The 18,172-nt window shown below is 35.6% G+C and overlaps 1 protein-coding gene across 1 annotated transcript in view; it reads left to right on the top strand.

Moving 5' to 3' along the window:
- LOC139747824 (uncharacterized) overlaps positions 1-15,360 on the top strand; it is a 41,162-nt gene extending 25,802 nt beyond the window's left edge. The window contains exon 9 of the mRNA XM_071660363.1: positions 1,057-15,360. Within this exon, the coding sequence (XP_071516464.1) occupies positions 1,057-1,721 (665 nt within the window). The 3' untranslated portion in view covers positions 1,722-15,360. The remainder of the gene's footprint in view (positions 1-1,056) is intronic.
- The last annotated feature ends 2,812 nt before the right edge of the window (positions 15,361-18,172 follow it).

Below are 18,172 nucleotides of genomic sequence, written 5' to 3'. Positions count from 1 at the left end.
AACATTCAGAGCCTGATTAAAAGAAGGATAGATGAAAAAGAAAGAATCAGAAGTAAGGGTACAAGTTCCTCGACTGATGGCAGTGGTATTGGCTTGTAAGACCTCACATCTTGGAACACAACAAAGGAATTGTCAAAAAAGTGATGTGTTGTTATACTGAGAACTTTTAGAATTAAGGAAGCAAAACCAGTGATGACAATGTTTAAAAATCATTGTCTTCTGATTGGAAGACTGTTGTGTGCCAGCATCACCATACATGGCTAGAAAAATTGCCAAGCTAGATTCCGGTAAAGCCTTTACTACTGTTATTAGTACTGTAAAGTATTTGCATTTCTGTGATTGGCTTTACAGCTTGACTAACTTGATAGTAGAGGTAAATTATCATAATATGTGGATGGAAAGTAGCAGAGGGCTTAGTTTTACTCATAAACAAAGATGATTCCAGTTGGAGTGACTGAATGGGTAAGATATGCAGATAAATCTACCTCCTCTTAAGTGGTCCTTACCAGTTAGGGAGCAGTACGTCAAAAGTAGGACGGCAGCACCAAACTTAGACTTTCCAAATTTAGAAAAGAAGAGCATTGGTTCTGCATTGTGGTTGGCTGGGTGATTGCCTAGGAGTATCAGATGTCTTTAGCCTGTATGGTAAGCAGTTCTTGCTAGCCCAGCCTGATGGAAGATGCTTGTCATTTGTACTCATAAATGTGATGTTGCTAGGATATATGTTCAAAGTCATTGGATGATTTTTAGTTTACCTTTTCAGTTGTTTTCTTTATATCCCACTCCATCATATAATCTACTTGTCATCCTTGTCATCTCTTATTCCAAGACCTAGATACTGTATGAATACATAGATTTTATAAAACAATAGTGGGCAGTTGTTGGCCAATTTATAGAGGAATATAATCTGTTGCATGTTCTTCTCATTTTTAACTTGTTTAGTAACTCTTCATAAGATCTTTTGTTATTCTTAGGGCAGAAATTTATTGTATAATCAAAATAGACCCTTTTGCATGAAGTATCATGTTTTTAACTTAAAATAACCTTCTTTTATAGGTATCAGTCGCATCTCAGCTGAGTATATGGAAGGTCTCTGTACACAGTTGCGAGAGAGTGAAACTTTGAGATGGCAGCTGCATGACCATTGCACACGCTTGGAGCGACTGGTAAATGTTTTGCGCAAGAAAGTGAATGGCCTGAATGTTGTTGAGCCAAGTTTACGACAAGAGAGCACTAAACTGACTTTAGTAGACCTCAGTCTTCATGGTCCTCCTGCAGATGGACCCCCAAACTCAGGGCATCACAACCCTCCTACTTCAACTTCCTCTGAAGGGGAACCGAGGGACAGTCTGTCATCTCTGGAATCTGTAGAAACAGCCTCAGCTTCATCATGGAGGAGAGGAGATATACCTAGTACCTCAAGTCATTCCACAACAAATGTGCATTCCAGTTACTTGTTGCCTCATACGTCCAGCCCTCATTCCACCCTGAATACAACCCATAGCAGTCACACTAGCATTATTCATTCTACCATGACACAGTCTGCTCCCATCCAGTCAGCGTCCATTCATTCACATCACACAAACCTTTCTTCATCTCTGAGCCATACCCCTAATGCCTCCCCACATCACCACCAGCCACAAGGGCCTAGTGTCATTAATGAGCGAGAACCTAGGTACATTCATGGTGTCACTATTGTGGGACCTATTACTGAGCTTTGATTTGCATTTGAAAAGTTTTGTACAATATGAACAAGATCTACCTATGATTATGGAATCCTTTTAATGTAACAGTTTTTGATTTTGAACCAGTTGGTTTGGTTAAGTGAGGAAAATTTTGTGATGTGGATTTACCTTCTCTGTAAATGGTATTTAATATTGGAAAAGAAAGTGTCTGTATGATATATTATGATATAATATCGCAGTCAGCAAAACTTGACATTTCCGTCCTATCATCGTACTTATATGTGTGATATACATGCCTTGTCATTCTTGGTCTTCTCAGTTTCCTAGTATGGTGCTCCATGACCCTTTATTATGGATCTGAGTTCATTGTAGTATTCTACTAAGCAAGGTGGTAGAATAATTGATACCCCTGTATGGAAGGAAATATTCAGTCTTAACCAACCCTTTTTTCATGGTGTTCAAAACATGTTGATACTTTAATCATTCAGTTAACAAGAACTTTTACCATTTATCCAGAATGTTGGATAACTGCATATTCTACATATTGGGCTCAGAGTAGAGAAACCAGTGGCTAGTTATTACTGTCAACTTTCTCATACTGGCTTCTGAGAATATAAATGGGTAAATTTGTATACAGTCTCATCAGTGATTTCATCTAATTAAAGTCGTCAGGTTTGTCAGATTGAGTCATCATGAAAAGGTAGTTACATAAAAGTACTGTTATAACCTTAACAAGTAGGCCTTATTATTATTTAGTTATTTTCATGGTACTCCATTATAGCTGTACTTCAGTCCTCTGTCGTGATTATTGTATACACTATTATTACACCTATGACCACTGTTCATTTGAGAATTGCTCATTTATCGTCTCTATGAATTAGGACTGTATTCCTTAAAGTAGGTTTATTGATTGCTTTGGAATACTTTTCAGTGACTTAAGTTACAGCATGCAGTGGGAGAAAGTTAGGTCCTTCAGTACACACACTTGCATATAACCTAATCTGAAAACCAACTGAGAGTTATGATAGTTACGATACAACAGAGCTATTCCTTGAGCATGAAATAAGATGGATTACCCAGATTTGACCTCTTTCTTCCTCCTTTCCTTCTGTTGTACATCAGTAAAGTTTACTTTACTTATAGTTGTACTGTTGAATTGTATTTATACTTGCCCATTTTAGCTATTGCTTAAGGTGGTATTAATTGGCTTCAGATGCACTGTCATTTGTTAAAATTATTATTTAAAGTCAACTGATTTTCTTTCAAAGCATCCTGAATTTTGATTCAGTGGATATTATGATTCGTATACACATATTGAATTATTTTGTAGATCTCTCATACTTTGGAATTTGTTGCTCCTCTACAGTCTGTAAGTTGTAAGGGTATAAACTTAAAAGATTTTTTTTTTATTCAGCAGATTTTTGCGTTTTTAGCTCTCATATTTTTAGATAAGGATTCAGTTGCAGGGAAAGGTTTTGCTGTAAAAAGAAGAAAAGTTGTACTGAGTAGAATTTATTGATTATGAATTAATTTTATTGTAAAAGTAATTTACATGTTAGTATATATTTGAAATGTATGATTAATTATATCACGTATGGCATGGCATATATCATTACAAGAGTGGAGTATATGGAAATATGAAACACCTGGACGTATAAGCAAGAATCACATCACAGAAGGTATGAGTAGGATGAGTCAGTGGCAGCTTAATTTCACTGATACATGGTCCTTTGCTTTCTTTTTATGATATTTACATATACTTTTAAAGAATCTCTTAACTTTGTGTAGTTTTAGAATTCAAATGAATCTCTTGATTCTGTAGAAGTAGTTTTGATCATGTTCATAAGTTACGGGTATTTTTTGCTTTGTTTCTTTTGTTTTGATGCTGGGAGAGACAGATTGACTCATTCATCAGACACTGCTCACTCTTGTTTTTCAGCCCATGAATGTCTTACACTGGTGTGATAAAGTAGCCTATGATTTGACATTCTTTACAAGTTGCAGTTATTTAAGATCATGTGTTAAGTGATGGTCACCTGCATTTACCACTGTTACCCTGCTGATTGGTAGTACCTTGAAAGCAGGCAATTAAAAAAATGCACTCGTAATTATAATAGTACAGCTTATTCATTGTTTATACAATTTGAAAATTGATATTTGCTGTTAGAACACCTGTTAAAGGAGAAAAGGGTTAGTTTTGGTGAGACGCATGAAAGTCCAAATAAAAGTTTTGCTGACTTCATGTTAAGCATGTCAAAATGGACTGACATATCACGTTACAAATAGACTCTACCATAACATTTTGCCAATAGAAACAAATTGCCTCTTTGAAATTTTTTTCAGATAAGATAAGGCTTATTTCTTATACTTTTGCCTCTCCAGAAATTGCTATTTCAATCAGTTATGTTTCCTTTCATACTTTACATTGCAGTAAGTCCACTTGTATTATCTTGTGTGTTGATGATATCGTCTGTTGTTTATTTAGAATGTATTGGTGACTAAGTTGTCCTCTTTGTCTGAAAATTTGTGAGTAGGGGACGTTTTTGAAGCTGGGCTGAGATCTTTTGTAGTTTCTGCACAATTCTAATCTGTTATGCTCAGGACCATCAGTGATAATAGTGTAAACCCTAAAGATCCCTTTCCTATGTTTATATCATAGACATTCCGGGATTAAGCATTGCCTCTTTAATGATTTAACTACATTCTGTATGCCCAATATCCTAACTGTATATTGATTTGTTGTGCCATAATCAACATCTGGCAACTTGAATATTCCTGTCAACCTTTGGCTGCTATACATTGCACTAAACACATTACATTTATTTGTGTCATTGCTATATGTTTCCTGCTTGCTGTTTTGGTGAGCTCTTGAAAAATAATCGTAAAGTGGTACATGGGAATAGTAAGTGTGAGTATTTGAAAGTCTTTTGTATCATGTATGTTATTTAGCACCAAAATAACATCAGTCATGATGGACATTTTGTAACTTAAAAAAGATTTATGAAGTGTTCTTTGAAAATGTTAGCCAGGCAAAAGAAAGGTGTCATTTTTTTGAGGACTTGCAGATTTTTGGGAACATTAAAATCAGATAACATAAGGCCATAAAATTGCTTTTTACAGGTTAGAAAAGGCTTTCAGAGACTTGTTTAAATGCCTTATATCCACTACAGAGACCAACTGTAAAAGAAAGCCCCCAGTCTCCTTACATGCATAAGTCATTCCACATTCTCTTAAGAAAAATGAAAACAATATTGTTTATGTGAAAATATGATTTTGTTGAAATGTTTGATTAATCTAAATACTGCTCTTGTTTTGCCATTTGCTAATGACGTCACCTGTGAGATGTGGGTTTAACTAAAGGTAGTTGAGACAGGTAAAGACGAGTTGTCACTTAAACTTCGGCATTGTATTTTATTATTATGTCATAGGGATGATTGGTGCATGCTATATCAGTTGAGCAGTCTTTTTAAAGTTTCAGTCTTGAATTACTGTGAATATTTGAATTATATTGTTATCCTAAAGATGACTCTGATTATTTGGCAATTAATGATATGGAGGAAATTTATTCATGAAGCACACTGATAATCCTAGTGCCTGTAAGTATAACATTTGTGAAACTCAGTAGGGCTTTAAGGGGATTGTACATATATACATATGTACTTATTTTCTTTTTTTCATTCTTAGAAGTAGTTAAGCTTTTGTGTTTCTTGAAGGGAAATTAGATGCAATGATAATTATTGTAGTTTATTATGAGTGTATCCCTGATGTTCCAATATTGTGTAGTAGACTTTCTCATAAAGAAACATTGTCTCAGTCAAAGTAGGCAGTATTTGATACTTAAAAAACAAGTGCTGTACTCTGAACATGTCTGAGAGGGAGTCAATATTTTATCTTAACTAGGCAGCTACAAACACGCCAACTTTGTTTCTGCTATTTGTGACAGATAGTTTGTATAATACTTTAAGTATGACCATCCTTGGTAACTTACCAGTATACAACATGGTGGTTCAGAGACCTCTTTTTCTTTTTATTCATGATTTTTGCAGTGTGCACAGTATTAGTTGCCTTTTTTCAGTGATGAAGGCAGATTTGTATCATGAGTCAGACACAGTCAGGTAAAGTATTCTGATGTTTGATACAAAATAATGGATTTTTAATCCTTTATTGCAGTCATGAATCTATATCTGGGATGATAAAGATGCATAACCTCTCAGTTACTTAGGTCCTAACAAGTTATCTCATACTCAAAGTGATTAAACCTCCCATGACATGAATGAAGATCTAATTGTTGTAGATATCTCACTGTTTGCTATAGAGGATATGGAGTAATTGGACTTTGGACATCAAGCAGCCATTACATCCAGGCTTAGGATTTTGCTGCAGTATAAAAGAGCCATTTCCAGAAGAGTACACATTATGCAACCTTTTCAAGTGACATGGCTCCGAGTAAGGCAAACTTTTGCACAGGCCATGTCTGCTGCTACAAAAAAGAGGGTGAGGGGCATATGAATTCCTTTACAGTATCAGATGCCTCAGATTGTGTGAAGCCCATTAGTAAAGACAGAGATAATGCCTTGCAAATCAAACAGATTTTTAAAAATTTCTGGTTCATGGTGAGCCTTTGCAAAAGGTAGTGCCAATAATCATATCAGCTGCTGATGCCTTTATTGTTCGTAAACTTTCTGATCCAGCTTTGCTTGAAATTGAGCCATGATTAATTATGTCTTGGTTGCACTAAGTAACAAATGAATTTTAATTCATGAATAGTCATATATAGTGAATGGTTTAATCATGTCCTGCGCTGTTAGGTTTGAAAGAAGATTTTACTTATCAAAAATGGATTGAATGAGGTTGGTACAAGACAGAGTTCGTTTTGATTTGTTGAGACTTGAGTAGCTGGAATACTGGGTATTTATATAAGTGAGATGAAATTGATTGATGTGCTGTTCCCTTTATATGGGGAAGAAGAGATTTAGATTTCAAGTCAACTGTAAATTGAAGTACTCTTAGGGCAGGAATGCAAGTCACCTCTAGATGAAAAACTAACTTATCTTGTTATTACTGGTTAATGTTTTGAGTCAACTCAGTCTAGAACGATAAAGGTATTTGTGTGTATGTATTGTATTATGTGCCATTTTAGTTTTTGCCAAGTAATTTTTTTTTTGTTTGTTAAAGATATGATTGTACAGAATAGCAGCCAAGTAGAGGTAAGCAAGGTTAATTATTTCTTGCCCAGTGTTAGTTCTTATTCCCACCATAATGCCAAAGGTGTGTACTTGATGTTATGTACCTTTCTGTTAAGGATATAGTTTTAAGTTTTTCACCTCAAAGTGCCACGTTAGGGAGCCCACTGGCTTCCTCACACTAACCCGCAGAAGCTTCTTTCACTGTTAGTTCTTAAGTTTTTTAAATATTATGTAACATTAAGATATTCCACTTCAGACTGGAATAGATTTAAGTAGATTCAGCTTGAGAATTATATTATTTTAAAGTTTTTGTCTGTTTCACAATAGTGACATTCTGTACAGTGTACAGTAGCAAGTCCATTTAGTACAACTTGTTTCTTTAAAAAATAGTACATACATTCTGGATGTGCAGTGTATGTTAAGTTTTCATTCCCTTTTATAAGCACACAATTTGCTGTGAAGTAACCAGTTTTAATCCTTAAGTACCAGTCTTGTAATCAAAATCCTTTATATTCTATCAGGTGCCTAACTCTGTGCAGCTGAATATTTAAATTCTTTAATATTCATCCTTTTTCCCACTGAGGAAAGCAAGACTATACTTTGTATGCCAAAGCTCTTAGATGATCAGGTCCTTGTGGATTATCTGATTACCTAAGTTTCATACTTCTTAAGTTCTCTACGTTACATATGTCAGCTTGTTATTTGTCAGCATGTACTTGGTAGATGCTATAAACAATATATAAATGTTTGAAATGTCAGCTGTTTAGTTTTAGTGGTATACTGTGTAGGTGCTAATCCAGCAGCTATCAGTGGGATGGTTTGATGAGGTGGTTACTGGGAGAACATTTTGACCCATTGGCTGCTGTAGTTGCAATCAGGTTGGCTTGCTTCATCAGCATATGGTAGCAGTTTGACTCATTTGCTGTTGCAAGTCATATGATCTAGTAGCTGCATGCAGTTGTTCATTCCAGCAGTTGCTTGCTAGAAAGCTCAGCTCAGTGGCTGCTGTAGAGGCAACTCTTCCCACCAGCTGCCATAAGCCTGCCACTTGACATATATTGCAGCAATAACAAAAATGTGTTTCATTATAAGGTTTTTGTAATTTTTATATTCATAGATCAATTTGATATGCAGTGCATCATAAATATGTGTAAGCTTTTCTGTGTTCTTTAAACCATATCCCACATTTAAGTAGAATGACCACTCAGATACTCTTGCCAATACTTTGGCTTCCACACCTGTTGTATGATATGTAACAAAAATTTTAAACATATGTAAAGAAACTTTAGCAGGCTGCTTTAGCTATCATGTAAGTTGAGCCCTGTATTCTACCAGTATTCTTCTAGAAAGGAATTTAATTGTAAGTTTTATTTTTAATTAAGTCTTTGAGTATCACAGATTTTCAGTAAATGTTACATAAACCATAATGCTAATTTTGAAAGCCAGAATCTCGTGTTCTTCAACATGTAAACTTTCTTATATTACAAATGCCACCATGTGTTTATAGTCATGTGCCGTCCATTAGTGCCATTGCAGTACTGTTCAGATTCATAGAAATTTTGATGAAGCTGAAAGCTGTAGGAAGGTATCCTGCTGTTATTGGAGTTTCATACATGGTTTCTCATAAACTGTTGATATGACATCATACTGTGCTCTTTCATCGTACAGAGAGCTTGATGTTGGTTCTGCAATATTGTAGAGAAAAAGGCTTTTGTGAAATATTCTGTAAGAAGCTGTGTTATGCTTCATGTTTTTAAGTATTGACAGTTTTAGTCTCGGAGAAAGTACTTCCATCATTTTTGAAGGTTTGACTGGCTGAATAAGAAGCCTGTTTATTCTGTTTGAGCTCAATATGGAACTATCCTGCATTTGTAAATATGTACTGTGTATCAGTTCTAAGAGTATAGCTTTATACTAATCATTGATAGAATTAGGTAGAATTCTTTAACTGAAGGAATATGTCTGCATATAGAAGTTAAGTGTACTGTTATTTCCATTCTACTTTTGCACAGTATGAATGTGAAAAACCGTACATCTAGATAGTCAGTCCACATGTGGATTAATATGGGTTCTGTGGTCAATTGCACTGAAAGATGTAAAAGGGTATATAATGTTAACATAATTTCACAGCATCTTTTCAGCACTTGATATCTTTCTAAACTGGTGCTTGATCATTGTGTTTTTTCAGAGTAGCTTGACTGATATATGGGATGCCCAAACCACTGTAACATAGTATTCATTTCCATACAACCCATCGTATGCACAACCACCAATTATAGACCTGGAAAACCAGTTTAAGAACCGAACTATTGTTACACTTAAACAGACTGTCTTCTGTCTTCTACTGGAACATTTTCAGTCCACAAACTAAATGGTTGAGATGTGAAGGCATTATGAATGAGATAAGAATGGGAAAATGTCTTTTAGCCATTTGTAAAGTTATAAGGGAGATAGATAATTACCATTTATGCAGACCTCGTTGTTTATCTAGTGGATTGCTCAAACTATATGGTCAAAGTTTCATTCAATTAAACCTTGGAAATCACATTGACATGTCATTTATGTGTTGACTCGTTACAGGATTAAAGAATAAGAATTGTTTTTTGCCCTTCATGATGATATCTCAGTCATTAGGATCCATGGTTCATGAAAACAACAAACCTGTAATGTAAGTCTACAGAGGCAGACATACCTTGAAAAATATCACTTTGAAAATTGCAAATTTTACATGTACTTGATTTTGAAAAGCACTGGCAAGCCTGGACAAGCATTACAAGCCAGATCCCCATTTATGTGACAATCACTGCATGTCACAAGTGTATTTGTAGCTTTATCATACCTTCATTGTGTCATGTGAAAATAATTGTCAGTTTTCTATTGAGAATATAATCATGATAGTCTAAATTATTGCCATAGGCCAAATTGTGTGACCAGTTGCACTAATGTGGAGGGTCTAGTTTAGAACTATAAGCAACCAGTCATGAGTGATACTGTGCCTCATTTGGCTCATGATTATGACATAATTGACTTATGAAATTGGATTAGAAGTATTGTGACGGAAATAGTTCATACTCAGACTTTTAAAGGTTGAATGAAACTTTACCATAATTGTTTTCTGAACAGTTGTTTCTTGGAGTGGATTGAAAGAAGTATTGTTTCAGTTACCCTGTGTTTGCATTATATTTATTGTAGTTATCTCTAGTGAGTAAGTGTTTCTGTTTAAATTGTTTATAATTCTATCGGATATCAGAGTTAGGAGCAGAGTTCCATCCTTGATAAAAGAAATAATGTGGGATAGGGAAAGATGGTTGGTATTTCAGTAGTGAAATTGAAAGTTCATATTAAGAAAGGATTTTTAGAACTCTCATTTGTATTGTTCATGTGGATCTGACAGTTTTGGCAAAAGTTCAGAAATGACTGCTGCTTAGAAATGGATAATTGTCTTGTGCAGCTTACCTGAAGATAGGGCAGTTGAACCTGCTTTAGATATTACTCTTGATCAAACAACTTTGGCTTATTTGGCTTATAGTAAATGATACTGATATTGTGGATATTCTTTAAAAAGTCTTACTTGGTGTTGGGACTTATTTCAAAAGAGAAAGACTCGTATAGAAAAAATGTTTCCAACCAAGAGTATTGTATTAATGGTGCCTGCAACATGTACATGACTGATTCAGGACTCTTGTGAGGTAGTTTGCCTTGTGATTACGTCTTTCTTACCAGTCTTTCTTGAGTGTGAAGAGTATCACAGTTTTAAAGAGATATTTCCTTGAAACAGAGATAGCTTGCAGCTATCCAGTAAAGATGCTGATGTAGCAAATTTTAATGAATTTGCTGTTTCCCCATTCAGTGTGTACATTGTCTCGTTACCTTTGAAATCACATGACTGGTTCAGAAATCTTTTGTATGGTTTATTCAGTTACAGATATTTAAGGTAGTCTCATGTGGAAAATGTAAAAAAGAAAAAAATAATTTATTTTCAAATTACTAGAAAGATGTGCCCTTTGCCATAATCTAAAGGGTTATAAGATATATTGTTGTATAATTCAGTTTTGTGTCCTACAGAAAATGGCAGTTTTTCCTACTTTCCATATAGATTCATTAAATCAGTTAGATTTAAAACAGCAACAGTTCATCAATATACGTAGGTTGTAGGTATTATATGGGTAAGCATTATTTTATCCATAGTACAAATTTTAGTGAGGCTTTTTTTTTCCTGACCATTTATTCCTATTTGTAGCTCTTGTTTTAGTTTCATTAGCTAGAGTAAGGGAAAAGCCCATTACTTTTTATTCTTCCATCATGAATGATAATTTGACTTACAAGGAATGCATTCTGGCTTTAGATAAACCAGTATACATCCTGTGTGTGTAACTTTCTGTTTGACCAGTCTGTGTCCACTGAATGTTTTTAAACATAGACACTTGTTTTTAAAGTACATGCTGGTTTCAGCGCTCTGACAGAAGGTCCCAGATACTTGATATTTGGCTGTTTTGTAATCAAGGATTTATCCTAACACCTGACTAGCTGTAGACTGTAATCTCTCTTGCTCGTAGGGGAAATAACAACTCGATAATTAATATTTATTTTTCAAGACCAAAAGTAGCTGGTGTGCATAGGATGAGCTGTTTGGAAAGTTGAGGAGTGTTTTGGAATGGTTTGTGTTTCATTTGGATCTAGCTGCTCCAACAGGACATTATAATTATGCATGTGTTCTTCAAGCCTACATGATATTGACATCAAGTGTCTCCAACAAAACCATTCTTTGTGAAATGGTATAAGTTGTTCTTGAGAATTTTTATATCTTTATGAATATGCACAAATAAAAGGATTGCAGCTTTTGTTGATCATGATTTGGATGCTGAGAATAGAAAAAAAATGAGTTAGGGATGCACAACCTCTCTGTAGCCTTGAATTATGAAGAGTCCTCCCTTGAGTGTGTGTTATCCAAAATATTTACTATTTCAAGTGTCAATACTGAGATCAAGTGGTTTACAGTATCTATACCTGATTATTATCTGCAGGTACCTATAATGATTGGGCATTTTCCAGTACATGGTAAAAATGTTTTAAAAAGGGGAAAAATGTTTTTAAAAATGACATTTTAGATTAGCTTTACTTTGGTTTCTGTGAAGATGTAAGTCTGATGTACATGTACATTCTAGAGCACCTTTGGTCAGATCATGGTTCTTAATCCCATGTGCAACAGAATTCTCTCAAATCCTGTGAGTCGTTTGTTAAAACTTCAAGTGACTGCTGAATCCTTCTAACATGTGGTCTTTGATGGTATTTTGTCTGGATACCACCTGTATCTGTAAACAGGTTCAGATGATTGAAGGGTCTTGTTTCTGTCTGTGTTCAATGACCAGGCTCTCAATACTCTTGGTGATGTTTAAAAGCGAACTTCCTCTCTTTACATAATGAAACCTTTTCTCATGGTGTACAAAGTAAATGCTATTTGCTGGGGTTAGGTCAGTGTCTAGTTGTTACTGTATAACAAATAGCCACAACAGTATTTTGATTTGCTGGTGATTAATAATTACTGGAGGCACTGGAAGGCGAAAGATATAGGTGAATTGTATTATGTCAGATCTATAAAACAACTGGTGGTAGCATGTTGATTATGGATGCCGATGGTTGTATTGTTGGAGTAGGTCTTTGCAGTAAATGTATATAGTGAGTGTGTTTCACTATTTGTGCAGTGTTTCATGTAAACATTCTTTTATTTTCAACCCGTATAACAGTGGGCAAGGTCTACAGATTCTATCCTGGAATGTGCAAAAAATATAGAAAAGTCTTCTTATGAAATAATAGATTAGCATTAAAAAGTTACTGAAAAACCACAGAAAGTTATATTATCTTTATGCTGTCCTTATCCCCTGCTAAGTAAGCACCAGGAGGGGTTGTAATTGATGCATTTGACAGCTCCTAGTAATATAAGAAGACATAGAATCGTTACTTTCAATTGAGCTTGTTTTCTAATTGTACCCTTATTTCAGTCATAATGTGTGAGGCATATAACATAAATAAATTAAGTAATATTATACCTTTCACACTAAAATTTAGTGTGAAGGAAATTGGCTGGCAAGTGTAGGGAAAATGTTGAGGATTCATTTATATCATTATGCTAAAAATTTAATCATATTTCTTGTGCATATTCATATTTCATTCACAGCCACAGATAATTACTGGTGAATAACTTGAATATATGTAAAAATATTACATCTTTCATGCTACATGTAAGTGTGAGGAGATTAAGTGGCTGGCATGTGTAGAGAAGATATTGGAGGAGTTGTTTCTTACTAGGTCTTTAACTATTATCTGTAGCAAATTCATCCATTATCCCAGGATTTGTAGAATGAATTAGGTGCCATTGTAACTAAATATCTTCCATAAGTGCATGTTCAATTAAGATACCTCCCTTCTTACATAATCTGCCACTAAAACCACTCTGTAAGTCACTTATTTCTTCACATTTCTCATTTTATTCTTCACTCTCCTCATCAACAGATACATATCATAAGTGTTCCTCCTGATAACTTAGATTATCCAACAACTTACATATTTTCCATGGGGTCACCGTGTACACACATTCTGTAAGTCAATGGCTGTGCATTTATTATGGTGTCTGTAGGATTACTGAGAATAAAAAAAAGAATTCTGTGCCTATTTAGCAATGGAAGAGACTTTCATAGTCTGCTAATGGTACAATACTTCTGCTGGATATTTAAGCAGACTTAGGAAAAGTTTGAGCGAGTTTCCAAAGATCATCAATTCATGTTAGCCACTTTTTAAGGGTTAAGTTTGGAGATCAAAGATGGAACGAATGAACTGTAAAGTATTTATGTAAGATGGAAAAATATTTATCCAGGGAGATTTACAACTGATAAAATTATTAGATTGTTTTGGATATTTGTATTCTTTGACACCTTTTTTATTTTGTTATGATAACATTGCTTACCTGGTTAGTTTAGTTAGGTACATACAGGAAGTGAGTTACACAGTGAGAAATCCTTTTAGCTTTCAGGTTAAAAATACTGAATTTAAAAGTTCTCTTGAGAAAAAGGTTATTATTTTCATGTTCTCGCAGAATATTTTATTTTCAGTAATTCAAATTTCTCAAAGCTGTAGTAACTGCTAGACTGTTTTTTTCTTTTCAGAAATGTAGGAAGATTTTATTTCCCCATTAAAGAGGAGGTTGTCCTTGCATTATTTTTTTTTATCATAATGATTCTTTATAATACAGACAAATAGTTGATATGGTAGTGAAAGATTTTTGTAATCTTTGACATAACCAGACAAAGAATGTACAAGGCTTTTCCCCCTCTTAACTAATGTCTAACTTAATGATAAGGTAAGCATCATCATTATAAGAGATGGTGTATATGTGATGAGATTGTTGGAAAATGCAAAGGGGCACAATGTGCTTAGAGTAGGTTTTTGGTGTCATGATTTTGTGATGGTTGGCATAATTTTCTGAATCCCATCAAGAAAAAAAGAATAACTGTGTGATACATACATTGTTTTCCTTTTTTTCATTTAAGAAAACTATTCTCAGTAACCAATCCATGTTATTACTATTTCTTATGGCATGAAAGTATAAGTGAATCAAAATATGTTATTAATAACATAGGCTTGTAGATCCAGATCTGGGCCATGAGGCTTGCATACGAGAAGGTGTGGATGTCCCATAGAGCTGACAGTTTTGTGATAAATATTTCTCGTACTTAGAGATTGAAATGACAACTTGAGTTGCACAGAAAAAAAAAGGCCTGAACTAGTTGCTGCGAAGGTTATGCTGAGAACCACAGTTTAATAGATTAAGTTTACTCTTAATGGAATTATGATGGTCAGATTATACTTACACTTTATGGATAATGATGATGTCAGCTTTTCACGATAATCAGTATGCTAGCCATAGGCTTTAGAAGTATTTTGATTGACCAGTTACATAGAATGGATTTGTTAAGGGAAGAAGTTTACTGATACATGTGAATTATTAGTTTTCATTTTTTCTAAATTGCCTAAGACCATATTACTTTTTTATGTATTTTCCATTCTTTTTATTTTCATATATGGTGCATATTTTTGTGTGTTCAAATTTCTGTTATTTCTAGTCTAACTTCTATTCATGCATGTTGAAATTTAAATAGTATCTACAAGATTTGTTATACAGTATAAGGAAAATCCAATTTCTTGTCATTCATTTATATTATGTGCTGTAGTCTCAGTAACCCACTTTCTTTACACCATAATTATTACAAGTAATTCTAGTTCGTTACAGTTCTTCTCTTTGACAGTGTTTAATACATGTATAGGAAGAGGATCTGCCAGGGTAATTATCTTTCTTGTGTAAAGACAGTAAATGCATGTCATTGTATGACTAAAATGTTTCAAAATAGGTACTAGAAGCACACAATGCACTGCTCAATGCCATGTAGGTCATTACATTCATATGTAACTAATCCTAAAAATAAACTAATTGTTGAGGTGTGTCTTTGACTTACATGCATTGAGGGATTTTATGCATTGCTTCTTATGTATATTCATCTTTATCTGAATTAATTTCTTCACATGAGTATTTGACCTATTTTGACAGTTGTTGTTCGCTGATGATACAGCGCTGGTGGCTGATTCATGTGAGAAACTGCAGAAGCTGGTGACTGAGTTTGGTAAAGTGTGTGAAAGAAGAAAGTTAAGAGTAAATGTGAATAAGAGCAAGGTTGTTAGGTACAGTAGGGTTGAGGGTCAAGTCAATTGGGAGGTAAGTTTGAATGGAGAAAAACTGGAGGAAGTAAAGTGTTTTAGATATCTGGGAGTGGATCTGGCAGCGGATGGAACCATGGAAGCGGAAGTGGATCATAGGGTGGGGGAGGGGGCGAAAATCCTGGGAGCCTTGAAGAATGTGTGGAAGTCAAGAACATTATCTCGGAAAGCAAAAATGGGTATGTTTGAAGGAATAGTGGTTCCAAAAATTTTGTATGGTTGCGAGGCGTGGGCTATAGATAGAGTTGTGCGCAGGAGGGTGGATGTGCTGGAAATGAGATGTTTGAGGACAATGTGTGGTGTGAGGTGGTTTGATCGAGTAAGTAACATAAGGGTAAGAGAGATGTGTGGAAATAAAAAGAGTGTGGTTGAGAGAGCAGAAGAGGGTGTTTTGAAATGGTTTGGGCACATGGAGAGAATGAGTGAGGAAAGATTGAGCAAGAGGATATATGTGTCGGAGGTGGAGGGAACGAGGAGAAGTGGGAGACCAAATTGGAGGTGGAAAGATGGAGTGAAAAAGATTTTGTGTGATCGGGGCCTGAACATGCAGGAGGGTGAAAGGAGGGCAAGGAATAGAGTGAATTGGATCGATGTGGTATACCGGGGTTGACGTGCTGTCAGTGGATTGAATCAGGGCATGTGAAGCGTCTCGGGTAAACCATGGAAAGCTGTGTGGGGCCTGGATGTAGAAAGGGGGCTGTGGTTTCGGGCATTATTGCATGACAGCTAGAGACTGACCTAACCTAACCTAACCATTCTCGCCACCAACTTCCCACCAACATAGGTGCGACACGCACACTTTGGACAAGAATTCCATAGCGTCACCCTCTCCACTCCAAACTATGCTGCACCTGCTTAGTCTTTCAGCCACACAAAAGCAAATATGATAAAACTGGAAACCACCCTGAAGAGAGTACTCAGACCAATCATGCTGCTTAACAACCGGGAGTTCTCTACATTTACACAATGAAGCAAAGATCTCAATACATTCCCATCCTGACTTGCTCAGTATATTATTCTCTGCAATAGCACTAAGGCCACTTCACCCAAACCACACCATTACTAATTGTGAAAGTACCCTACAGGAACGAAACAGTCGTCCATGTCCGTCTGAAAGCATCTTCACCAGTTAAACACTAGTACTTTCCCCGTCAGCTGTCTGTATATCATTAACCCATCTCTTCATTACTACTAACATATCCCCCGTGGACCGTGATGACCACGATATAGCGATTTCAGTGAAGACACCTGACTCTTCTTAGATACCCCCACTAACCCTGGAACAAAACAATCCATTAAAAGTCATCGTTTTCAGGGAAGATAGATATACTTTATCTTGCAATTGGGTGAGGTGTAAGTACGCGACAAACAAAGCATGGGCTTAACCCCACTGTTCTATAGGTCTCACCCATTTACACATTATTAACTAATTAAAATGCGGTACCCGAAAAATAGGCTATTACCGTGCAGAATTGCCCAAAAACGTATTTGCCCACTAGAAAGTATTGCTTTTAAGTAGTTTTGCCCATGAAGATTGAAGTTAAAGCGGGCAGGCAAGTTCGGATGGTATTTTATATTGAAATCGGTATACTATATTTTGCTTGACACTTAAGTACATAAAAATGATAATATTTGTAGTGGAACAGTGAGGGAAAACATGTTCTCTGAGTAGCAGTCAAAGAATAAAGTGTGAGCGGTATTTCAAATTTTTGCGTCGCCGAAGAACAGCCGCCATTTGCATCAGCCGGGTACACAAGCGAACAAGGGCACACGTAGGGGACAAGGCGAAAAGAAGGATCGAGATTGCAAACAACAGCCATTCCATGAAGGCATAAGGTAAGAGGCGAAGAAAAAGAAGTATGAGATAGAATCAGTTATGATGCAAGAGAGAGAGAGAGAGTGAATGTGTGTATATGTCAATGTAGTCAGTCCAGGGTAAGCAAACTACATTTAGCAGTACGACTCTCAATGATGATTGAAGTGAATAACAACACCTTTATGGTTATAAAAGTGTAGAATAACGACAATAATGCATATGTAGGGGAGTGTAATTTATCCTATTCCAGGAGCTTATTTTCGAAGATTGTTAGGAGAAAGTTTTCCACTTGTTGCTCCGTCTCTTAACCTTGTGTATATCTACCATGTCTTTACTCTTGTGTATGTATGTACAGCACTCCCCAGCCTATGCCAGGTACCCAGTTTATCAAGGCGCACGGTTGGATGAAGAGCTGGGTGGACTGTGGACCGACTGCCGCGCACCAGGATTCGAACCCCAGCGGGTTTGATCCCAGGCCTTGCCTACCGGTCAGTAATGCGCCGCGAAATTGTGAATAATGAACTCTTGCCACTGTAATGTGATTTAAGAGTGGTATTCTTTGTCCACTCTTAAAGCCCATTTTTTTTTTTTTTTTTTTTAACGCTAGTAAGATTATGAAGAAAAGGGAGAAGTTAGGTTAATAATTATATTATTAAGTACTAATTGGTATAAAAGTTAACTTGTATATATTAAGCTACAGATGACTTCCGGGATCTGTT

The sequence above is a fragment of the Panulirus ornatus genome, chromosome 5 (genome assembly GCF_036320965.1).
Source record: "Panulirus ornatus isolate Po-2019 chromosome 5, ASM3632096v1, whole genome shotgun sequence".
Lineage (NCBI taxonomy): Eukaryota > Metazoa > Arthropoda > Malacostraca > Decapoda > Palinuridae > Panulirus > Panulirus ornatus.
This window is presented reverse-complemented; position numbering and strand designations above follow the sequence as displayed.